General features: G+C 38.6%; 1 protein-coding gene across 11 annotated transcripts in view; it reads right to left on the reverse strand.

Annotated features, from left to right (window-relative positions):
• The window catches only part of FOCAD (focadhesin), a 301,886-nt gene that overhangs the window by 243,935 nt on the left and 31,198 nt on the right, over positions 1-26,753 (reverse strand). For 6 of the 11 annotated variants that reach the window (XR_014076742.1, XR_014076743.1, XM_081569953.1 and 3 more), the window contains exons 4-5: positions 25,513-25,667; positions 203-307 (exon numbers count right to left, since the gene is read on the reverse strand). The exons of 1 other annotated variant lie outside the window; for it this stretch is intronic. Coding sequence is in view for 7 of the 10 variants with exons in the window: in XM_081569953.1 (XP_081426079.1) it covers positions 203-307; positions 25,513-25,667 (260 nt within the window). In the remaining 3 variants the exon portion in view is untranslated. Of the gene's footprint in view, positions 1-202; positions 308-18,845; positions 18,870-25,512; positions 25,668-26,753 lie in introns of those variants that run through there. 4 more of the 11 variants (XM_081569967.1, XM_081569963.1, XM_081569964.1 and 1 more) reach the window with 3 other exon arrangements.

Consider the following 26,753-nt stretch of genomic DNA (forward strand, 5'->3'; position numbering starts at 1 on the left):
AGCCACAGTGATGATACTCAGCATACGGTAGTCAATTCTATCTCAATCCTTAGTATTGGAAATACTAACTTCCTGAGAGGTTAAGACTCACAGTCTCTGCGAACTTAAATAAATAATTCTTAATGAATTAGCATGTCTTAATTCATAACTTATTTAACAATTCGCTAAAAAAAAGTTTCAAAAGAAAGGAGAAAATGCTTACCTAATATTATATATATCCTGAATATTCTTCTCCCCACTGTGTCCTTCCTTAACAGCTTGCATTTGTAATAGTTTCATAATGGCTTTTATCAAGCCATGTGTATTTCTGTAAAGAAATATAACAGCATGTCAAATGTTATAAAGTGAACAGTCTACTCAGGTACTTAATCCTACCACTTTTGAATAGTTGAATACTTGCCACCCACACTGAACAGTAGCCATCCACATACACCTAGCTTATTCCATAGCATAGCCAAGAAGAGGCCTACAAGCTCCCACTCAACACAATGAAAGGCAGAGAAGTGAAGCCAAAGAATCAAACTACCAACCTATCTATCACCTCACTGCATACACTTGGGGGAAAATCAATCAGGGAAAAGTAAACATTAGCCCACATAATTGCAGGCAGTGACCACATCAATTACCCACACTGAATAATCAAGTCCTTCATTTATAAATATTAGCAGACCATGAAAAATAACGAGACAGATGAAATGGAATGGCCACTCAAAAAAAAAGTGGGCCAGGGGACCAATCAGAGCAAATAACCCCCATTAAAACAAAGTTAATGGGAACACGGAATAGAAATTTAAGTTTTCTCCTTATTCTCTGTAAGAAGCAGCAGGATAATAAATCAGACAAAATGGCCTGCTTTTTAAATTTTTTTCCTGTTACTAATGTTTTCTAACTATTAAATAGGATTTCACTTCAGCTTTCATGAGGTAAAACTAACAAAAACAACTGTAATATAATGTGTACAACATGATTTACGTGTGCATTTTAACATGGTTGCCATAATCAAGTTAATTAACACATATATCACCTCACATAGTTACTTTTTATTTTTCACTTTTTTGGATAAAATGCTAAATACTCTTAGCAAATTTCAAGTACACAATACAACATTGTTGACTTTAGTTACTATGCTGTACATTAGATCCTCGGAACTTAGGATAGTTGGTAGCTTGTATCTTTTGACCAGCATCTCCCATTTCTCCTACCTGCCCCTGGCAACTACCATTCTACTCTCTGCTTCTATCTGTTCAATTTCTTTTTTTAGATTCCACACATAAGTGGTACCATATGGTATTTATCTTCCTCTGTCTGGGTTATTTCACTTAGCACAATGCCCTCCAGGTTCATCCACGTTGTCACAAATTACCCTGATTTCTTTAAATAAGATTCTCCCTGGGAATGAGAAAGAAATCTTAGAAATAAAGATTATTTGCTGAATGAAAAAAAAATTTTTTTTAAATCATAGCTGTTAATAATTATGGAGCATCTATTGTAAGCTAAGTACTCTCTTAAGTGCTTAACACGTATTATGTCATTACTATCTCAAAATCACTGCTAACTTTACCCCAGGGCTAGGACAAGACCTGGACTTAATTAATAAAAGCCATTTAAGGCAATTATGTGAGATGTTATTTAGTGTACTCTTTTATGGCATTTAAAATTTTACAACTGGTAAAAGGTTTGGCCATGCTGTCCAATACAGCAGCCAATGGACACACATGGCTGAGCATTTGCAACATGGCTAATACACATTGGGATGCGCTGTAGTGTAAAATACATGCTGTATGTAAAAGACTTAGGGACTTCCCTGGTGATCCAGTGGTTAAAAACTGCCTGCCAATGTGGGAGGCAAGAGTTTGATCTCTGGGCCAGGAAGATCCCATATGCCACAGAGCAACTAAGCCCGTGCACCACAATAAGAGAAACCATTGCAGTGGGAAGCCCAAGCCCAGCAAGGAAAAATAGCCCTCTCTCATGGCAACTGAAGAAAGCTCACACATCAAAGAAGACCCAGCAAAGTTAAAAATAAATAAAAAAGAGGAATAAAATATACTTAAAAAAAAAAGACTGAGAACACAAAAATAGACTGTAAAATATCATATGTAGTTTTTTATATTGATTACATCTTGATTACATACATATTTTTGATATATGAGGTTACACTAAATAGATTATTAAAGTTAATACCACTGGTTTCTTTTTACTTTTTAATGTGGCTACTAGAAAATTTTGAATTATATATGTGGTTCACACTTGTGGCTCAGAATATATTTCTATTTCACAGTACTGCTAAAGACACTCATGGTTTGTTTCCTAAGTAGATTCTTTGGTGAGCAGTGAGGTTTTTCTTGCAGTTGAAGCATTTCCCACAATCTACACAACAGTATGTTTTCTTTTCCACATGGCTCCTCTTATGACCATGCAGTGTACATTCATGAATGAGTGTTTTGTGACAAGCATCACACAAGCATGGTTTCTCTCCTATGTGGATCCTCTGGTGAAGAGAGACGTCTCAACACTGCATAAGCCTGTTCCCTAAGATTCTCTTTCCTGTATGTTCTTTGCTGTATGTCAAACCGAGGTTCAGCTTTTCTCACATACCCTGTATTGGTGTTGTGTCAATTCCACTTTGCTTTCACTGAAAATATGGCCAGTGAATCCCACTGTGACTCAGTGAAAATTATAAAGTAAATTTTTAAAAAACTAGTGGGAAGTACAGTTGTCTTAGAAAGGTCTGATGGCATGGCATCCCCTTGGGAACAGAGGTTCTGTCTTAATGTTCTTCCCTCATGACTGTTCAGATTCTTCCAGGAGCCTTCTCTGTTGACACTCTTGAGTTTCTAGAGTCCTCTTACTCTAAAGCTTAGGAAGAAGATATCTTAACATCCAAACATTCAGAATAAATTCCTTCTTTACAATTCCTCACACCATTCAGTTTTACAGAATGAGACCCATCCTGCAGCTAAGGACCCTGGACTTTAACAAACGGTATTTTCCAGTTTATGCTCCAGCTCTTCATAACTCTGCACACTTTCCTTTACCGAGATATAGAGATCCTTCAGCATGGAGATCGTAACTGATTCTATCACTAGTTTATCAAGAACTTATTCTGGGTGTGAAGGTCTGACCTCAGTCACAGAGGGCTTATAGAGGCTCCTTGGAGCTTCAGGGGGATCCAATTCCTCCAAATATGCAAATTGGCTAAAGCTAACTCATCAGGCCTCAGTGCTACAATCTTGCTTTTTGAAAGTTAGTCTTTCAAAAACCCTACAACTCTGACCTAAGCCAGTGCCTAGATTTTCTACAAGACTATGAAATCTCTGGTCTATACCTATGTTTAGTAGACAAATTCTAATCATCACTGAGTCAGTGAGCAGTTCCAGATTCCTCTAACTGAGACCTATCACCGGAGGTCTACTGTGGTTTTTTGCCTTGGTGAGAGTGGCACTATGTGTTAAGAAGTTTCCTTGTCTTCTCATCTTCAATGCTTATGCAACTGATGATCAGCTTTAAAGCTGATTTCAGCTAAAAATAACCCCATTTATATATGGATGAAATGGAGATGGAAAAAGTCTAGGCCTCACCTAGTAACCTCATAAGACCACTCCCTGGGCCTAACAATGAGTTTAAAGTGTACTCATATTAAATGATCAGTATTGATTGAATTTCTGGCTGAATTTCTTCCATGAAATACGAATTCATTAAATAATCCCTTTTTGTATGTAAAACTAAATTGGTTTTCCTTATCTAATGATTTATTTGTCATATGAATAGTTTTAAAGAAGATAGATAACAGACACAATTTTTCACCAACTGGGGTCACTTACTTCTTTGTGAAAGCAGTACAATCACACAGAAAGCACACACATCCTATGTACATTTAATTCAAGGCATTTCCAAGAACCACTATGGCCTGTAAATTTTCAGCTTTTTTAAATCTTTAACTTATACCTTGCTTTTATTTGTGGGCTGAGATTTTACTATGTGGATAACTGAGTCCATACTATATTTTAAGCAAGAGTGTAACATGAATAGATTATGAATTTTGAAAGATGATGGCATCAAAAAATCATGTAGATCCATTCAAGTAGTAATATAGTTGCCTTAAATTCAACTGAATAATTTCTTAAATTTTTAAACATTTCAAGTGGGCTGAGAGGATTGGATGATTTCAGATATTCATGTAAATCCCTGCTTTAATCATAATTAACTGGGAAATGTTGGGCAAGTCACTTAATGCCTACGAGCAAGTCACTTAATGCCAACATCCTCATCTGAGCAATGTAGAATCATAATAATAAACTCAATCTTGTGTTGTTTTAAAGAATAAATTAGTGTATGTCAGTAAAGTGTCTGGTTATTTTTTTGATAAATTAATAATTAATACTTATACTGTTAAGATTGCAATGTTTCTCCCTTTGTAAGGTTACGCAAACAAGTGTCAGAGTTCATGAATGCAAAAACCTAGAACATTCCTAAAATTAACTACAGTTAAGTCATAAATGCCTAAATCCTAGCATTTTCCATCCTTCTTCACAAAAACCTCTTTCTGTTGTTTTCGAGCCATTGTTACTCTGCGTCTGAGTTTTGTTGTTACAAAATTCAGTTCAGTTCAGTCGCTCAGTTGTGTCCAAATCTTTGCGACCTCATGAGCCGCCCAGGCCTCCCTGTCCATCACTAACTCCCGGAGTTTACCCAAACTCATGTCCATTGAGTTGGTGATGCCATCCTATAGGAGACAGGAAGAATAAAAGAAAAGCAGGCCCCGACAAGGGCCACAAAAGAAATTTATAATTATTGATAAACTGGATGCTATAAGGCATGAAAGGCATGAGACTCTTAGAACAAGTCCAGAGGGAACAGTTCATAAACTTGAAAACAAGAAATGATCCTGGGGTCGGAAAACCGACCTCAGACTGTTTCTCAACTGGCGTCTCAGAGTCACATGTTTTACGTATCTGGTGGAAAATCTATAAATAAGAATATTAGTCATAGTTACTGATTTGTTATTGATAACTGTTTCCTAATTACTCAATGGTTAATGATCATTTTGTTCTTTGGTCCAGAAGGCCACATGGGTTATAGTTTAACTACCAGCATATTTTTTCATTCACGGCTGAAAGTATAATAAAGCTGGCTTGGTTTCAGTTTCGGCACCTTCACCTTGGAGCGGTGTTGGTCCCCTGATCCTCGCTTTTCTCTGAATTCTTGTGTCTTGTTTCTCATTCTCTCACCATATCGCACTTTTGGAAATCCTGCTTGTCGAGCCAATCTTGACAAGTGGCGCCCAAACAGGGACCCTAAAGTGAATCCAGCCTGCGAGGCTAGCTCCTAGTGGAAAACGCAGGGAAACCCAGCCAGCTCGGCAGACAAGGAAAGTACTTGGTAAGTACGCCCCTGCGGATTTGTCAATCAGGCTAACAATGGGGCAAAGTCCTTCTAAGCATAGTGACTATATGCAAGTGTCAAAAACTTTGTTAAAAAGTTTGGGAGTTGAGATATCTCACTTCTCTTTAAAAGAATTGTTTTCTGCCATTGAGAAATATTGCTACTGGCTAGATCCAGATAAAGGGACTTTGAGGCATGAGGAGTGGCAAGAAGTTATGTGTCGCCTGCGCTGTGCCTACCAAAGCGGCAAAAAGATTCCTTTGTCTGTATGGTCAGTAGGGAATCTTATTAGCACAGCTTTAGGAGTGCTGCAAACTGAAACCTCGGATTCAGGGGATTCTGTAGAAAAAATACAAGAGTAAATGGAGGAAATGAATTTATATGATAACATAGGTGATGAGGAAGAGAAACAATCAATAAAAATGAAAAGTAAGAGCCAAAAGAATGATAGAAGTCAAGAACAGATCTTTCTCGCTCGACCAACTGCACCTTTGGTGGAGCCTCCTCCTTTCAATCCTGAAACCCCTTGGGATGATGGATTTGCTTTTAAACCACAGATAACTGTACCTAATAAAATGACACCTTTACAAAAGGGAGTTCATACGGCACAATTGCAGGGGGATGAAGAAGCTTTAGTTCTCCCTGTGGCTGTAACTCAAATCCCACCAAATCCTCAATTCCCACAAGGAGGAATGCATTATGATTATAAAGCCATACCATTTAAAACTATAAAGGAGATAAAACAGGCATGTACCCAATAGGTAACTAATTCGCCTTATACCATGGGACTAATTCAGGGACTTTCACAAGCTGAACGGTTAATTCCTTATGATTGGGAAATGATAGCCAAAACTTGCCTATCCACCTCAGAATTTTTACAATTTAGGACCTGGTGGCAAGATGAGGCAAACCAACAAGCTCACAGAAATGCAACAGCCAACCCGCCAGTTGATATAACACTTGATCAATTAATGGGTAGCAGGGCACATTTTGGCATTCAAGCTCAGTTACAATTTGATGATCAATTACTCACTCAAGTGAGAATGATATGTTTAAAAGCCTGGGAGAGAATAAATCCATCCAGACAAGCCTCAATTTCATTTACCCAAATTAAACAATCAAATGGGGAACCTTACGTAGATTTTCTTGTCAGTTCAGTTAGTTCAGTCGCTCAGTCATCTCCGACTCTGTGTGACCCCATGAATTGCAGCACGCCAGGCCTCCCTGTCCATCACCAACTCCCGGAGTCTACCCAAACCCATGTCCATCGAGTCAGTGATGCCATCCAACCATCTCAACCTCTGTCATCCCCTCCTCCTCCTGCCCCCAATCCTTCCCAGCATCAGGGTCTTTTCCAATGAGTCAACTCTTCGCATGAGGTGGCCAAAGTATTGGAGCTTCAGCTTCAGCATCAGTCCTTCCAATAAACACCCAGGACTGATCTCCTTTAGGATGGATTGATTGGATCTCCTTGCAGTCCAAGGGACTCTCAAGAGTCTTCTCCAACACCACAGTTCAAAAGCATCAATTCTGCGGCGCTCAGCTTTCTTCACCGTCCAACTCTCACATCCATACATGACCACTGGAAAAACCATAGCCTTGACTAGACAGACCTTTGTTGGCAAAGTAATGTCTCTGCTTTTAAATATGCTATCTAGGTTGGCCATAACCTTCCTTCCAAGGAGTAAGAGTCTTTTAATTTCATGGCTGCAATCACCATCTGCAGTGATTTTGGAGCCCCAAAAAATAAAGTCTGTCACTGTTTGCACTGTTTCCCCATCTATTTCCCATGAAGTGATGGGACCAGATGCCATGATCTTAGTTTTCTGAATGTTGAGCTTTAAGCCAACTTTTTCACTCTCCTCTTTCACTTTCATCAAGAGGCTCTTTAGTTCTTCCTCACTTTCTGCCATAAGGGTGGTGTCATCTGCATATCTGAAGTTATTGATATTTCTCCCGGCAATCTTGATTCCAGCTTGTGTTTCTTCCAGCCCAGCGTTTCTCATGATGTACTCTGCATATAAGTTAAATAAGCAGGGTGACAATATACAGCCTTGACGTACTCCTTTTCCTATTTGAAACCAGTCTGTTTTTCCATGTCCAGTTCTAACTGTTGCTTCCTGACCAGGGTACATCAAAATTTAAATAAAACAGTTTCACAACCTGGTTTGAGAGATTTGCTGATGCAAGTTCTTCCTTATGACAATGCTAACTCAGAATGTAAAAAGGTGATTTAGCCTCTCAAAGCACAGGGTGCCCCTCTAGAAGAATATCTTAGTTTGCCAGGATATTGGGTCAGAACCATATAAAATGCAACTTCTGGCTCAAGCATTGTCTAAAGCTAATAAAAAGACAGATATGAGATGTCACCAATGTGGAAAATTAGGACACATTAAAATAGACTGTAAAGGAAGAAGAAGGTAGTCAGTTGATAAATTATACTATTGGCTCTGATGCCAGTCCTATTTGTATTGGTTTTGGAAGTATATGTCTTAAAGCAGGATATCAAAAATGGCTGTCAGTTGTCAAGGAATCAAATGAGGATAAGACTTCCCTCTTTCTGTTAACTGCTCTTACTTTTTTAGAAAAAGAGGAAACTTCCAGCATGATGAATCCACCTGACCTTCCTGATTGTGTTGCTGAAATTAGCCATGGTATTGAAAATTGGTTACAATGGAAATTATGTAAAGGATCAGAAGGTCACTTATTATTAAATGTTGCAGAAGGCTCCATTATCGATTGGGGACCCCAAAGAACCCCTAAACTTACAGAATCTAAAGTGTCTTCCCCATGGGTATATAATGATAAGACAATTAGTACTTATGGTAGTCAACCCCTCATATGGCATGGGGTAGGATTAGCTCCCCCTGTGCCTCATTTAGATCATTATCCTATTCATGATGAAATATGGAAAATACCCATGACATTAAAAGAACTAATTGCTTGGAAGGGACGATATACTGAATATATTTTAAATGACCCAAAAGCTACCTTTAATTTTATAAAAAACTCTACCCACACTATTCAGGCTTGTGTAAGAATTCCTTTTGTTTTTATGACTGGATCAGCAAAATATGACCCCAATTTGGGATTAGTAACATGTATTAACTGTTCATTTTCAGTTCAGTTCAGTCGCTCAGTCATGTCTGACTCTTTGCGACCCCATGAACTGCAGCACACCAGGCCTCCCTGTCCATCACCAACTCCCAGAGTCCACCCAAACCCTTGTCCATCGAGTTGGTGATGCCATCCAACCATCTCATCCTCTGTCGTCCCCTTCTCCTGCCCCCAATCCTACCCAGCATTAGGGTCTTTTCCAATGAGTCAACTCTTCGCATGAGGTGGCCAAAGTATTGGAGTTTCAGCTTCAACATCAGTCCTTCCAATGAACACCCAGGATTGATCTCTTTTAGGATGGATTGATTGGATCTCCTTGCAGTCCAAGGGACTCTCACGAGTCTTCTCCAACACCACAGTTCAAAAGCATCAATTCTGCGGCGCTCAGCTTTCTTCACTGTCCAACTCTCACATCCATACATGACCACTGGAAAAACCATAGCCTTGACTAGACAGACCTTTGTTGGCAAAGTAATGTCTCTGCTTTTAAATACGCTATCTAGGTTGGCCATAACCTTCCTTCCAAGAGTAAGCGTCTTTTTATTTCATGGCTGCAATCACCATCTGCAGTGATTTTGGAGCCAAAAAAATAAAGTCTGACACTGTTTGCACTGTTTCCCCATCTATTTCCCATGAAGTGATGGGACCAGATGCCATGATCTTAGTTTTCTGAATGTTGAGCTTTAAGCCAACTTTTTCACTCTCCTCTTTCACTTTCATCAAGAGGCTCTTTAATCCTTCTTCACTTTCTGCCATAAGGGTGGTGTCATCTGCATATCTGAGGTTATGATATTTCTCCTGGCAATCTTGATTCCAGCTTGTGTTTCTTCCAGCCCAGCGTTTCTCATGATGTACTCTGCATATAAGTTAAATAAGCAGGGGGACAATATACAACCTTGACATACTCCTTTTCCTATTTGAAACCAGTCTGTTGTTCCATGTCCAGTTCTAACTGTTGCTTCCTGACCTGCATACAGGTTTCTCAAGAAACTGGTCAGATGTATAAATAATACCATTCCCTTTGATGAAAGTTGCCAGAGTATTTACATTCTTAAAACCAGAACTGGCTTATGGGTTCCAGTTGATTTACAACGACCTTGGCAAGAAAGCCCTACATTATATGTTATTGAAGAAATATTGATAAATCTTAAATGAGTTAAACGTTTTCTGGGATTGCTAATTGCTGCCATTTTAGGCATTACTGCTATTACCACTACAGCAGCCGTAGCTGGAATGGCTCTTCATAAATCTGTACAAACAGTTCATTTTGTACAAGAATGGCATAAAGATGCCGATTTCCCTTGGACCACTCAACAAAAAATTGATGGAAAGTTGGCCTCCCAAGTGGCCGACCTTCAACAATCTGTTATTTTATTAGGAGATCAACTAGTCAGTTTACAAAAACAGGTGAGACTAAGATGTGATTAGACTATACTTCCTTTTGTGTAATGGCTTTCAAATATAATAAGACACAATTCAAATGGGATAAAGTTAAACAACACCTATTGAACCAAGGTAATATTTCTGTAGATATTCAAGGTCTACAACAAGATATATTAAACGCTTTTAATAAACATCTCGATGTAGTTTCTGGATCAGATTTTCTTGATACTGTTGCTAATAATCTTTTTTCTCTTAATCCCTTAAAACAGATCAAGACATTTAGATACGGAATTGCTCTGGTTATGGGAGTGCTATTAATTACGTGTTTGTGTTTCTGTATAGTCTGGAGAACGATCAAGAGACAACGAAGCCAACAACAGCAACTAAGCATTTCTCACCATTTCTCATCACGTGCAAAATCAAAAAGGGGAAGATGTAAGAGACAGGAAGAATAAAAAAAGCAGGTCCCGGCAAGGCCACAAAAGAAATTTATAACTTTGATAAACTGGATGCTATAAGGCATGAGACTCTTAGAACAAGTCCAGAGGGAACAGGTCATAATCTTGAAAACAAGATATGGTCCTGGGGTCGGAAAACCGACCTCAGACTGTTTCTTAACTGGCATCTCAGAGTCACATGTTGTACGTATCTGGTGGAAAATCAATACATAAGAATATTAGTCATAGTTACTAATTTGTTATTGATTACTGTTTCCTAATTACTCAATGGTTAATGATCATTTTGTTCTTTGGTCCAGAAGGCCACATGAGTTATAGTTTAACTCCGCGCATATTCTTTCATTCACGGCTGAAAGTACAATAAGCTGGCTTGGATTCAGTTTTGGCACCTTCACCTTTGAGCGGCGTTGGTCCCCGGATCCTCGCTTTTCTCTGAATACTTGTGTCTTGTTTCTCATTCTCTCGCCATATCATGCTTTCAGAAACCCTGCCTGTCAAGCCGGTCTCGACACCATCCAACCATCTCATCCTCTGTCATCCCCTTCTCCTCCTGCCCTCGATCTTTTCCAGCATCAGGGTCTTTTCCAATGAGTCAGCTAAACTATGACTGAAGGCAGGTTCTCAATAAATGATACTGAGCTGTTTCATTGTTTATTTAAATTTCTGCTCATACTGTCTATCTAGGAGATCAGGTTTAATCTTCTATTTGCGTTCAGTGAGTCCCACCTCACTTGAGATTATGAATCTCACCCCTGTGTTTTTCACTATTTAGAAAAATAGAAGAACCTGCCTTCAGTCATAGTTTAGCACCAACATAAAAACATGCTAATTTGAGGAATAGACTTTTGAGAACAATATCAGGATCTGAAATTAACCCTGAGACAAGCAGGCTGGCTGTGTATAAGATACACAAAAAGTTATTTTAAAAATACAAAAGAAGACTTTAATCAATGCAGAAGAGATTGGATTAGATATAACAACTAACTTGTTCATAGTACAATGTGTTCAGGAGATGTCACTACCAAAAAAGGGCGTATCCAACTGCCTACTAGATATTCCCACTTTGGTGTCTAAATTGTGCCTTAAATCCAACATGTCCAAAACCAGACTCATGCTCTTCCCACACATCTGGTCTTCTAATGTTTCCTATCTACCTCTCAGGGAAGCCAGAAATCAAGGAATCACCTTTGATATATTCCCTTCATTTGTTCTTATATTCAATCCACCTCAAAAGCTTCATCCCCTAAATATCTCACAAATCCATCTATTTCCCTTCAACTCCAGGCAGCAACCATCACTCCTCACCTGAACTGTAGTAACAGCCACCTAAACCCATCTCCCTGTACCACTCTAACTGCCTAGCCAGAACCCAGCACTTTCAATGTTATGTTCACACTGCAGCCAGAATGGTCTTTTTGTAATCACTGATACTCAGCAGATAAAAACACTTCAACAGACTTCCTCTGCACTCAAGATAAAGACCCAAATCCTCTAGAGTAGCCACCATGGCCTGCATTGTCTGACTCCTACCCTTATCCTCAGCTTCATCTCAAACCACTCTCTGCATAATGTTGGCATTTTTCAGGCCTTCCTAAGAAGTCATCTCCCTCCCACCACAGGTACCTGCCACATGCTACTTCTTATAACTGGAAAAGTCTATCCTCTTCTATTTCCCGAGATAAATTTTATTCATGCCTCAGTCTCATGTTGAGTCATTTCATCAGGGAAGCCTTCCTTGACCTCTATGACAAGGTCAAACTCTCACGTTCAAGGCACAGCCAGCACAGGGCACTCTGTCTGAATGCAGTTGAAGATACAATTGTACGACTGTGATTATGGCATCTCTCTCTAAATGAAAAACATCATGAGTGCAATGACTACATCTGCTTTCCTCACCATGCTCTCACAGCACCTAGTACAGGCACACAAGAGATATTCAATAAGTGTTTAATTAGTACATGAATAGATGGATGGATGGAAGACAGCTAAGGTATTGTCTTGCTTGGATTCAGAGGTGACCTCTGAAGGTAATTTCTAGTTCTATAATTATGTGATCTTACATATGCACACTGAAATTACAGTATCTTATATCTATATAATTATAAAGTTTATTATTTGTGTGCATGCTCAGTCACTCAGTCATGTTCAACTCTTTGTGACCTCGTGGACTATAGCCCATCAGGCTCCTCTGTCCATGGGATTTCTCAGGCAAGAATATTGGAGGAGGTTACCATTTCCTCCTCCAGGGGATCTTTCCCAATCCAGGGATCAAACCCGCGCCTCCTGTGTCTCCTGCACAGAAGGTGGATTCTTTACTGCTGAGCCATTGGGGGAGCCCAAAGTTCTAGTTTATTACTAAATAGGCTAATATGAATGATATTACTAGCTATGGTTATAGTCCTTTCCGAGATTGTACATTTAGCAAATGAGGGAATTGTAAATACTGGGAAGATAAAATTAACATAATATCCTTTACATTATCAAGCAATGAAATAACCCTGTTTGGAGAAGGGAGGCAGGGGTTTTTTGTTGGGAGTTTTTGTTTGTTTGTTTGTTTTAAAATACATCTTAGGCCACATAGTTATAACATTAAAACCAACTTAAGACTCTTGACAGAATAAGTAAAGTACAAGAAATATTCAGCACAGTCAAAAGAGATTTAACTACTATGTTGAAGACTGCCCACCATGCAGCCAAGTTCACCACACTATAAATTAACACCTAAGAGAATCTTACAAATATTAGATGGTTCCTGTGACTTAAGATCAGAGCAGCTGAAAGGGGTCTTTGGAGGATGCTATTTTTTTTCACCCCCTTCCCTCTTAATTCATTGGTTATATATGAAAATCATCAAGTAGAAACAGGACTGGACTTTTGAAACTACTAAAATTTTTTCCTCTCTCTCCCTTTATCTTGTCTCTCTGTCAAGCTGCTTCTAAAAGAGTGGGTCTAAAATAAACTCAAAATAGTGAAAAGATAATAAAGGCTTAAAATATAATTTTTTAAAAGGGATAGAGGATGGAAATACATCAATTATGTTTAAATCCATGAGCTCATCGTAATTTTTATAAAATAAAATCCAATTGTTCAACACTGATGAATGTTTTTAAAAACTGATATTCTGAAGTTTAGCTAATAAAAAGAAAAAATCAAGTAGATATCCTACCTTTCCTATACAAACTGTACTACTGAGTAACCTAACCAGATAGTAGATATGGGGAAGGTTCTCTTTATAGCAATATTTCAAATAATAAGCAATGAAAAAAAGAATTAGAAACTCACTATTTTGAAACTCCTAATGAATTAATCGATCTAGCCATTAAGCACCGACAGCTAACACCACCAAAAGAGAAAACAATGGGCTGTTATGTCCCTTTGGATGGAAGAATAGATTACTATCTATGCAGAAGTCTTCCCTCCTCTGACACTACCCCTCAACAACAAAAAATGAACTTAAATCTCATCAAATTTCTAGAGCACACTTTTAATTTATAGGAAATACAGAGAAATAAAGTACACCATGCAGAAGCAGTCAGTAAAATTCACACTGTGGAAATCACTGCAAACAACCAAGTTTTTTCAATAAATGTAAAAAAGAGACAGAGAAAGATGGATAGATGTGAAGCGGAGAGCCTATAGGTTAAGAGAGATATTAAAGACATAACAGCTAACTCTTATTTGGATGGTTATTCCAACAAACTGTTTTAAAAAAAATTATGAGGCAATTAGAAAACTGAATACTGGCTAGGTATTTAAAAATTACACACACACACACACAAATATCCAGGTATAGTATTACTAATGTTTTCATTTTTTAAAACATATACACTTAATATCTACAGAAGAAATTACACAATATCTGGGATTTGCTACAAAAGAATATGGCAGGAAGGAATTATAGAGGAGCAGGACTGGCCATGAGCGAAAAGGTCTTAGGCTGAGTAATAGGAACATGAGGGTTCATAACACTATTCTACTTATTTTTAAAAGTTTCTATAGAAAGCTTTTAAAATCAAAGAGTTCCTCTTTGTGACACCTATTTTTTCTAAAATTTTCTTGTTTTTTTTTTGTGTGTGTGTATGTGTGTGTGTCACACTCCCAGCTAGATTCCTTCCTTTACCTCCCTTCCCTTGGCAACCAAGTCAACGGCTATTTCTATATTACTCTGTTTGGAGAGATAATACACGCTTTCAAAACAATATTCCAGAGGATGGTGATAATGATGAAGATGATGGAAAACATGGTGTCATCTTGCCATCACAACAAAACAATTATGTTATCTATGACAATTGCTCTCCATCCACTCAATTGCTACCCCCTCTATTCCAGTCAGAGCAACACAGATCGAATATCATTACCTATGCTCAAATACAATAATGTATTTAGAAAGCTAGAGCTTTTTAAATAATGTATTTAAAAACTAGAGCTGAGAAGCTGACAGATACCTATTTCCAAAGTTATGGCTTTCCCCCAAGTTCAATCTTGGTAATACTGTCCTAGTCTCCTCTCTATTTTGAGAATTACCACTCCTTCTCCCTTCATGTGGTTACTACAGAATGGATCCCAGCATACAAATATTCACAGAATAAAGACACAGCCAGTAAATGGTAAATTGTCATCTTCCCAGGTGGCGCTAGTGGTAAAGAACTTCCCAGGTGGTGCTAGTGGTAAAGAACTGCCAATGCAGGAGACATAAGAGATGCAGGATCAGATTCCTGGGTCGGGAGGATCCCCTGAAGAAGGGAATGGCAACCCATTCTAGTATTCTTGCCTGGAGAATCCCATGACAGAGGAGCCTGGTGGGCTAGAGTCCATAGGTCACCAAGAGTCAGACATGACTGAAGGGACTTAGCATGTAAGCAAATATACATCTAAGTCCTAATCTCAGTTCCTGTGCATGTAACTTTACTTGGAAATAAGGTCTTTGCAGATATAACTAAGGATCTTGCGATGCGATCATTCTGGATGGGCCTTCAGTCCAATGACTGGTATCCTTATCAGAGACAGAAAAGAGAGATTTGAAACACAGAGGCACACAGAGAAGAAGGTCATGAAAAGTCAGAAGCAGAGACTACAACTGCACAGCCACAAGTCTAAGAGTGTCAAGGGTTGCCAGCAGCCACGGAAGCCAGGAAAGAGGCATGGAACAGACCCACTCAGCCTCCAAAAGGAACCAATCCCGATGACACCTTGGTTTTGGGTTTCTGGCCTTCAAAATTGTGGAATAACAAGTTTCTGCTGCTTTAAGTTTGTAGTCATTTGTTACAGCACTCCTAGAGAACTAATACACAGCCCTTGGCAGAATTGACTGGTCCAGGAGCAAACATCTCAAACATGCTGGTCCTGGGAAACCTGTTAACTGTGGTCAAGAAATTCCAATCTCAGTCTGGCTATCTCTTACGGATAAGAGATGTCAGCCCAGGAGACAGGTGGTGCCCTGTAACTAGGGAGCAGAGAAATCCGTCTGCAGCAAGAGAGAAAAAACACATAGCCTATGTCTCTAATTTGCATCTGAAGCCCAGGTACATTCCTCTTAAGTCCCATGGGATACCCCTTTAGGAAAATAAATTAAAATCACGCTTTTATGCTTGAAGGATTACAAGCGAGTTTCTGTAACTTGTAGCCCACAGAGTGCTGTCACACTCAAGAACCTGTTGCCAAAAGCCCTTTAGAAAAGATTGACTGGAACAAGTCCCTCCTTGGGTAGCTACCAAAACAAGCTGAAATGACTCATGAACCCTCTGTGCTTTGCTGTGCTTAGACGCTCAGTCGTGTCCAATTCTTTGCGACCCCAGAGACTGCAGTCTGCTAGGCTCCTCCATCCATGGGGATTCTCCAGGCAAGAATACTGGAGTGGGTGGCTAGGTCCTCCTCCGGGGGTCTTTCCAACCCTGGGATCGAACTCAGGTCTCCCACATAGCAGGCAGATTCTTTACTATCTGAGCCACCAGAGAACCCCAAGAGTACTGGATTGGGTAGCCTATCCCTTCTCCAGGGGATCTTTCCGACCCAGGAATCAAACCAGGGTTTCCTGCATTACAGGCGGATTCTTTACCAGCTGAGCTACCAGGGAAACCCCATGAACCCTCTAAGAGGGAGCAAAGGAAACTTCAGGCTTGAGCTACAAGCACAGCGACAAGAAACAATGCAAAAAGGAAGCTCAATTTGAAAAAAGAACCCTCCTACACTGTTGGTGGGAATGTAAATCGGTAAAACCACTATGGAGAAGAGTATGGAGGTTCCTTAAGAAACTAAAAATAGAGCTACCATATGATCCAACAATCACTCTTGGGCATTCATCTGGAAAAAAACATAATTTGAAAAGATACATGCACCCCAATGTTCACAGCAGCACTATTTATTTACAACAGCTAAGACATGGAAGCAACCTAAGTGACCATCAACAGATGAATGGATAAAGAAGATATCATCCATATATATAAATGGAATATTATTCAACCATTAAAAGAATGAAATAATGCCACCTGCTACAACATGATAGGCCTACAGATTATCAAACAAAGTGAAGTGAACCAGACAGAGAAAGACAAATATATGATATTGCTTATATGTGCAATCTAAAAAAAAATCGTACAAATGAATTTCTTTACAAAACAGAAACAGACTCACAGACATAGAAAACAAACTTATGGTTACCAAAGGAGGCAGGAGGGATAAATGAGGAGTTTGGGATTAACATATGTATACTACTATTTATAAAATACTATTTATAAAACCCATAAGGAACTACTGTATAGTACAGGGAAGCATAGTTAATATCTTGTAATAACCTATAATGAAAGAGAATATTAAAGAAAAAAATATATATATAACTGAATCATTTTGCTGTACAGATGAAACTAATATAAATAACTGTATTTTTTTAAAAAGGAAGCTCAATTTTCACTGGCATAAGAGCTAAACCCAGATCTCATCATAAAAGGGAGTGTAGGTCAATAATGGTGCTGAATATTCCAGAAAAAAAAAAGAAAAAAAAATTGTGTTCAAGCTGCACAAACTATACTAATCAAAACCACCCATAAAAATTGTTCTTCCCTAGGTAAATATAGCATAATTACTATTGTGTATATGAATACCATGTCTCAGGTTTCCTTTGTCTGGGGTTTATTTGATTACAGCATTAAACACTGTACTTATGTATGTAAAAGCATACATAAATACCATATGCTTGCTCTTCTTTTGAAAAGACTACAATTAATGCTTGGTTCTTTATTTTTAAAATATTCAAAATATAAGGTGCAAGAAAGTACCCATACTAATTTTTTGACCAGGGATGAGAATAACAAAAGTTTGTGTTGAAGAGAATTACACAAACATTCCAAAAGAGAGCATCCCCAGGTATCATGGGAGCAAATGCTACAAATGTAGCCAAGTCTCTTTTTAACTCAGAAGGGTAAGTGGTCAGCCTTAAGTACAGTACATCCCAGCAAATAAGTGTTAAACACTAGATTAATGATCAAGTCATTTCCTGTATTTGTTATAAAATTATATGAGAAAAAAGAGCCAGGAAGAGAAGTAAGAAATTTTAAAAAGTTCTGGGGAATCCATGGTTGAACAAATAACAAAAAATGATGTTTCTTTCAAAAAAATTTTAAGTAATAAAATGTTACTGAGATTTTCCTTGGGAAAGTTCTGCATATTTATTTGTCTTCTAAGTACCAGAAAACAGCCTGATTTCTCTTGAAACATTTTTCCATTATAAAAGAAGTAACATGTATTTCAGTAGTCACTTTTTTAAAATCACCGAAAAACATCTTCGCATAAACACGTGATTCTTATAACAGAAGATTTTGTGACAAACAAAGCCTTCAACCAGATCAGCTAACTTAACAAGAAATAGGGCAGAATGTCCTAGATGAGGAAAGTGGCTGGAATTACTTTTCTGATTATGAGCTGCAAGTTGAAAGAAATTCTGTGAGTTTAGAAAAAGATAAAGGATCTGAAAAAGGCAAGGAGAGCATCTGAAAACAAGTTAAAAGGCTTAAGGAATACTTGAAAGAAAAGATGAGGAAGTAGCCCTGAACCAGGAATTATGTCATTGTCAGATAAGAGTTAAAATTAAATGAGCAATGACACCAATGTAGATATAAACCCTGAAACCATCTCAAAGTCACAAAAAATTCTCTGACTCCCTGGCTGCAAATAAGCATGCTAACCACAACTGTCTTCCTCAAATCTTGGGGAAACCTCAAAAAGGCATCCTTCTTTAGTTCTTCTCCTGCCAAATAAAATAAAGCGAAATAATATAGAAAAGCTTCTATAATACAAGGTATGAATGCAGTAGTCTCCTTGGTTGCTAACCATTTCCAGAGTACTGATGAATACTCAGACACTCAGTCGTGTCCAACTCTTTTATGACCCCATGGACTATAGCCGGCCAGGCTCCCCTGTCCATGGGATTTCCCAGGCATGTATACTGGAGTGGGTTGCCATTTCCTCCTCCAGGGAATCTTCTTGACCCAGTGATTGAACATTTCTTACATGATAACAAACCAGTTAAGTTTCCCAAGGAACAGGGTCATCAACAAAAAAGAAGACCCTGAGAGACAAGAAAGTTCTCATTAAATTGCCCTAAGTCTTAATTCCAATTAGTTCTCAAAATCATTTTTAACCAAACTGGACCTTCATCAGTCCATGATCCAAGACTCACTGGATCCAGCAGCTTTAGCCAGGACCCACTAGGGGCATTTTAAACATCTCATTTGAGATTTACTAAAAAGCAGCTTTAAGGAGTCTCAGAAAATAGACTTTCATCTCTCACACCTTAATGCACTTTATTTTTCCCCAAAATACATAAATTACAGGTTCCTCTCCTGTTTAAATGCACAAAAGAGAACACAAATCAAGTGCTAGTTTATCTAGAGCATTAACGTCCTACCGAACATATTTTTTGAAAAAAGGGGTGGGGGGCCGGGGAAGCAGTTGAACTGAAATTACAGGCTGTCATGACATCTCAGTATCGAAAACTAAATACCTGGTTCCATAGGAGAGTATGGTTTTTATTCACAATCGTGTTACTAAGCAACTGTAACAATGGCTGCATGAAGCTTTCTATAAGTTAGGGCAGTTAAGCGATCTAAGGAAAGAAAAACAGGGAAATTCCTTGCTTATGGGAATCTCTATCTTAGGATGAACTCAATGTAAAAACAAAAACTAACCAAACCAAAAACAACCTAAATTTAAAACAAGCAGTTCCTTAAAGGACAAGAAAAGTACATGCTACCATATATCATTCACTTTAATTTTATCTAATTTCAAAATTCACATTTAACTGCTGATAATGATTTCCTTACTGTGTATCCTTTATAGTCCCCTTCTTTCCTTCACCCTCCCTAGGAAAAATTTTTTTTTCAATTTGCTTGCTGATTAAAAGAACATTTTAGACCTCTTATGTCCATTTCTTTGTTTACAGAAGCTATAAAAACTAGTTTACAATTGTTTCATGTTGCCTCCACTTTGAACCCCAGAGTGCTCTTGGACATCAGACTATTCCTTTGAAGGGAACAGTCTCAAACAGAGCCAGACACTTTCCCAGCCACTCCCTGAATTGTAGACAACCAGAGCTTTGCAAATGTCAAGTCTCTTTTCAAAGTTAGACTATACAATGTAGCAGGCTCTAGACCAATGCTTCTCAAATTGTGGGTTGGATCTGGGCGGGGAGGGGGTGGGGAGGAGGGGGATGGAAGAGGGGGAAGCTTTTCATACATGTTGCAAGGGAATTTTACAGACTAGACCTGCAAAAGGGCTTCTCTGGTGGCTCAGATGGCAAAGAATCTGCCTGCAATGTGCGAGACCCAGGTTGGATCCCTGGGTCAGGAAGATCCCCTGGAGAAGGGAATGGCTACTACCTACTCCAGTACTCCAGCCTGGAGAATTCCATGGACATACAAAAAAAAAAGGCCTGCAAAGAGCCAAGGAGTAGGTTAAAAGAGAGAGGAAGAACCACACTGACTTGTCCCTGCATCTTTCCTTACAGCTCTCAACATTTAATGCTGAGAAAGCTCCAGAAGCTACATTGTCTAAATGTCTGTTCCATAGAAGGATGCTGCTTCTCCCTCCTTCCTTCCCTCTGTCTGTCTCTCTCTCCCCCAGCCCACTGCCCTCCCTTCTTCTCCTTCTCTCCCCTTCTCTCTCTCCCCCTCTGAAGAATGCTAGGCAGACAAAATGCAAAAATACAGTTTTACACTCATTCTTCTACATCAAAGCTGAGCAATCTTTGTGTGGTTCTGTGTCCAAGATAACTCTACATTGCAATAAATCTCTATTTCAAAAAGAGAAAGCCAGAGACAAGCAGAAATTTAAACACTGGAAACCGAAGATCCAAAATGTCTCAGCCAAGAACCGCAGGGAAATGACAAAGTCATTTCTGCTTTTAGATCCCAAAGATAAAGACGGTTTTCTGTCTCAGAAGATTCCCTGAGGAGCATTTGGAAGAGCAGGCTGTGTGGGTTCCCTGTTTGTAATTAAATTTAACCTAATTTCTTAAATTTAATTCTCATTTTGGTTTTTTTTAAGATGTAAACAATGCAGACTATAGTCTTTGTAATCACTGCAAACCGCAAAGCTGTGCTACTTGAAATAAAACAAAGAGAGAAAATTCTTCACAAATAATCATTATGTCTACTGGCAAGAATGAAGAAAACCTAGCACTTTTATAACACATTTCATGATCAAATTGATGCAAAAGTTAAATTGGTCAGCTTCAGAATCTCCTCTGTCTACATCTCCTGTGGCTACCAATGTAGACAACATGAATACTCTAAGAAACTTTAAAAAAAACTTTTAAAACAGCTAAAAACTTATTTTCTGTCTTTTTCTTTGTGTGCACGCCCACATGCACATGCACATATGCGTGCACACTTGAACAAATGTTTTTTTTTTCTGTTGTTGTTCAGTCACTCAGTCGTGTCTGACTCATTGGGAACCCCATGGACTGCAGCACACCAGGCTTCCCTGTCCTTCACCATCTCCTGGAGCTTGCTCAAACTCACGTCCACTGAGCTGGTGATGCCATCCAACCATCTAGTCCTCTGTCATCCCCTTTTCCTCTTGCCCTCAATCTTTCCCAGCATCAGAGTCTTTTCCAATGAATCAGCTGTTCACATCAGGTACCCAAAGGATTGGAGCATCAAAGCTTCAGCATTAGTCCTTACAATGAATAATCAGGGTTGATTTCCTTTAGGATTGAATGGTTTGATCTCCTTGATGTTCAAGGACTCTCAAGAGTCTTCTCCAGCACCACAGTTCGAAAGCAACAATTCTTCCGCACTTATCCTTCTTTATGGTCCAACTCTCACATCTAAATATTTTTTAGAAGGATCCTATTGTATAATCACAAAAATATCAGTTTTGAGGGGGCTTTTAAAAGGTTAAGTTTTAATGTGTCTCTCTTTCTGTAACTTATTGGCTGTCCTTAAACAAGCCACCGAGATTTTGCCTCAGTCATTTTTTCAAATGTGGGTAGTAGTATTAGTTCCTCCCTAAATAGCTTTCACCCTAAATTCACAACATTAGAACCTCCTTGCACTGTGTAGTTGTATTGTTTATATCCAAAAGTAAGACTATCAGCATCTTAAAGGGACCAGGGGAACGTCTCTAAGAGATAATTAGAGCAAGTTAGATTACACTTTTAATTCAAGAATGTCTTATTAGAAAATGATAAGATGTTTCTAATGTCTCATTAGAAAATGGCATAAGCCATCCTTTACACATCAGTCTAAGTCCATCATCACTGCTGTAAACTGGAAAGCAGAAGTTTTGCTGATAGTGGATCAGCATGCCATCCGTATATAATAAAATTTGTCAGTAATATTAGATTTTTTTAATTAAAAAATATACTTTTGAATTAGCAACATGTTCACATAGTTAAATAGGCTTCCCTGGTGGCTCAGATGGTAAAGCATCTGCCTGCAATGTGGGAGACCCAGGTTCGATCCCTGGGTTAGGAAGATTCCTTGGAGAAGGAAATGGCAACCCACTCCAGTACTCTTGCCTAGAAAATCCCATGGATGGAGGAGCCTGGCAGGCTACAGTCCATGGGGTTGCAAAGAGTCAGACACAACTGAGCAGCTTCACTCACAGAGTTAAAAATTCAAAAAGGCATACGAGGCAAATATTCTGTCCTTCCTTTGTATCTCAGTTTTTCTCCTCAGAGGTAAATCTCTTACCAGGTCTTATTTATCCTTTTAAAGATGTTGTATGCACATGTCACTGAAAATTTATATGTACAGGTGTTTTCTTTAAAAAATAAAAAAGTAGCCTACTAGGCATAGTATTCTTTATTTTTCATATTTTAGTGAAAAAATAGATCTTGGCCATCATTCCTTATTTTTCCAGCTGTATAATATTCCACTGTATCAATGTGCCATAATTTACCAGTTCCCTATTATTTTCAATCACAGGCAGTGCTTCAGTAAGTAATTTTAAACATAAAGCTACCATTAGTTTTCAAGAGTCTTTGGAAATATGGCCAAGATATAGAAGAAAGCTTTGAATTTTATTGTACACAAATATAGGAACTTTAACAATTGAAGGATCTTGAAAAAAAAATTTTTTTAAGTTTCTTTGAGTATTCATATTGTCTAAATTGGTAGCCACAAGAGATATAGACAGAGTAATTCTGAAACCAACCAATTTAACTTTTGCATCAATTTGATCAAATCTTTATTCAAAATGATCTGGTTATCTACCAACTGTCAAAAAGTGTGCTAGAGACAAAAATACAGGTTAAAAATATAAAAATATTTGAAAGAGCAAGTAGCCCAGCTGAGAGGGGGGAAGTATCTAGGTAGAAGAGCTGACATCTGAGCTGAGCTTTGAAATATGAAGAAGAGATTTCAGAAAAAGAAGGGGAAGGAACATTACATGCAGAGATGCAGTGTGCACAATGTCGGAACAGGGATCAGGTGTGTATGGCTAACAGTAGTGTTCATGGCAGAAAACGCAGGCTGAACAGAAAGTGGAAACTAGTTTGGCAAGGGCATGTATACCATACTAAAGGGCTTGGACTTATAAATGTAGACTAAAAAGACTATATGCAGACTATACAGAAAAATCAAGCTTCCAAAAAATTCCAAAAAGATGATCTAAGGGAACAAAATAAGATTTGTGAAGAAAGGTTAAAAGGCCAAAGGTTGATGGCTATTAAACACATGAAAAGATGTTCAACATTGCTCATTATTTGTGTGCTCACTTGCTCAGTTGTGTCCTACTCTTTGCGACCTCATGGACTGCAACCCACCAGGCTCCTGTCCATGGAATTTTCCAGGCAGGAATACTAGAGTGGGTTGCCAGTTCCGATTCCGGGGGATCTTCCTAACCCAGGGATCAAACCCATATCTCTTTGTCTCCCGCATTTTCAGGCAAGTTCTTTACCACTAGTGCCACATGAGAAGGTATTCACTCATTATTAAAGAAATGCAAACAAAAACTACAATGAGGTATCATCTCACACCAGTACCAGTCATAATGGTCATTATCAAAAAGTCTACAAACTGTAAATGCTAGAGAGGATGTGGAAAAAAGAGAACCCTCTTGCACTGCTGGTGGGAATGCAAATTGCTACAGCCACTAGGGAGAACAGTATGGAGATCCCTTTATAAACTATGAATAAAACAAATAAAACCCAGCAATCCCACTACTAGGCATATACCCTGAGGAATCCAGAACTGAAAAAGATATATGTACCCCAGTGTTCACTGCAACACTATTTACAATAACTATGACATAGAAGCAATCTAGATGTCCATCAACAGATGAATGGATAAGAAAGTTATGGTACATATACACAATGGAATATTACTCAGCTATATAAAGGAACACATTTGAGTCAGTTAATGAGGTGGATGAACCTAGAGCCTAGTATACAGAGTGAAGTAAGTCAGAAAGAGAAAGACAAATGTCATATGTTAACACATATATGTGGAATTTAGAAAAATAGTACTGACAATCCTGCTTGCAGGGCAGCAAAGGAGACATAGACATTTTGGACACAGAGGGGAAAGAAGAGGGTTGGATTATATGAGAGAATAGCATTGAAACCTATACATCACCATACATAAAATAGACAGCCAGTGGGAATTTGCTATATGGTACAGGGAATCCAAACCCAGTGCTCTGTGATAATCTAGAGGGGTGGGATGGGGAGGGGTGGAAGGGAGGTTCAAGAGGGAGGGGACATTGGTATACCTAATGCTGATTTATGTTGATGTATGGCAAAAATCATCACAATATTGTAAAGTAATTATCCTCTAATTAAAAAAATAAAATATATATTAAAAAAGGCCAGAGGTTATTTAATTCAATAGACCTCAAGTCCAGGAAGGCCCTAACCAAAGACTGATGGTGACAGCTATATTCCATCTCCACTGAAGGCAGAAAAAAAGATTAAGTATTCAGTTCTGGGTTTCCTTGGTGGCTGAATCAACAAAGAATCTCCCTGCCAAGTCGGAGACACAGGTTCAATCCCTAGGTCAGGAAGATCCCCTGGAGAAGGGAATGGCAACCCACTCCAGTATTCTTGACTGGGAAATCCCATAGAAGAGGAACGCCCAGTCCACCAGGAGGTTACAAAGAGTTGGACACAACAGCAACTAAACAGCAGCAGCAGTGAAGCAGCATCAGTGAATGGAATAAATATGGTCAAACCAAACAAATTCAAAAAACTAAACATTATTTATTTCAAATAATCAGGGGAAGGTATGTCTAAATCACATATTGCTTTTAAAGAAATCGATGCCATTATTTTCTAATATATGTACTGATGTTAAAGGCTGACCAAGGCCAATAGGGTTTCAACTTTGCCATTGTGGAATGAATATTGCTTATGGGCAACCTCCTTTCTTAAAATAAGTCAGGAAATTACTGCAAACTGTGGGTTATAAACTTAGCTATTCATGAAAAAGAGCAATAACACTTTCAAGCAGAGTCCCAAAACTTAAGTACAGCAAAATGACCACAAATGCCAAAATTTTCAGAGCTTAATTTAGCATGTTTTCACCACATATGAAATATCAGCTTATGAGATTTTTAGGGAAAGAACAATAACTAGTAAGCAGGATGAACGGTGATTGATCCTTAATGGCAAATTAGTGAATTTTTGTCTAAAAATTTAAACTGTTAACTGATCAAATATGAAGGAAAGGAGCACCTGGTTGATGGAATCAGGTTGAGAATCCCATTGAGAACATAGCTGAACTCCGCATGATCCTGAGCGACAAGGGCCACCAGACCCTCGCAGCAAGCTGTTCGAACTACGACATTATCGCTGCAACACTTCTCCCACAGCAAGTTCAAGGCAGGAGTCTGAAATCAAATCAGTGATTAAAACACAGGTCTGATGACTAGCAAATGCATATACAGCCCCAGCCATTCATCAAAGTATAATTCGTTCACCATAGGCTGGCTTTCCTCTACAAAAATTATGTTGTGTCACACCATGTATAGGATACAATGAAGTTGGTTTTCCAAGAGAGGCAGTGGATGTATTCTGATATAGTAACTCTCTCTCCTCTGGTGTCTTTGCAGCAAACTGAGGCTGGCTGCAGAGGTTCTATCTGAGTCTAAGCAATGCAGCTACTAGGAGATCAAAACTATGGCTTGGTTCTAGCACTATGTTCTAACCAAGCCATTTAACCAGACACCAACAATACCAGCATATCAGTTAGTCTAAGTTGGACTTCAAATCATACCTATGCTTCAAGCCCTGAATATTTTCAGAAAATGTTCCTGCTCTCCTCCCACCAACCTCTATTTAAATCGTCAACTGATCAAACAGGGAGGAAAGTGCACCTGATTGATGCCACTCCACTGTCCCTCACAGTGCCCCTGCTCCAAGTGATTGAAGCTGAATGTGGACCCAGAGGAAGGAGACAGAGTAGCTCAGGCTACAAGCAAGCTGCTGGTTCCAGGACTACCAAAAAAGCCTAGAAAAACTTTTTCACCCAAGGAAGAGACTTGGACTTCTCCCTTCACACTGTGAACCTGTCATCTTTGATAGGAAAGCATCCGAAAGACACAAAAGTAAATAGTTCTTCGTTTTGAAAATTCCTACTAAAGCAGAGGTTCTAGCTCTCATAACATGCTCAGGAACTTATGATTCTTCTCAAAAAAAAAAAATGTTCACTACTAATGATGAACCTACATTTGAATGTATTCTGGGCTAAGTCCATTTAGATTTTACATGGGGTTTGGGTTATTTATTTTTGCTTTTTTTTTTAAAAGAACACAATGAAGCTATTTTTCCTTCCTTCTGACATAATTTACTAGGGAAACATAAAATCTGGAGAGAAAAAAAATTACAATCCCCAGCTCCCATGCAATAACTAAACTAATGAAAATCAACATAAATTGTGCCCACTTTCCCATGGTAGCTGACTCTGAGAGCCTTTT

This window comes from Giraffa tippelskirchi, chromosome 1, assembly GCF_054371585.1.
Source record: "Giraffa tippelskirchi isolate mGirTip1 chromosome 1, T2T-mGirTip1v1.2.pri, whole genome shotgun sequence".
NCBI lineage: Eukaryota > Metazoa > Chordata > Mammalia > Artiodactyla > Giraffidae > Giraffa > Giraffa tippelskirchi.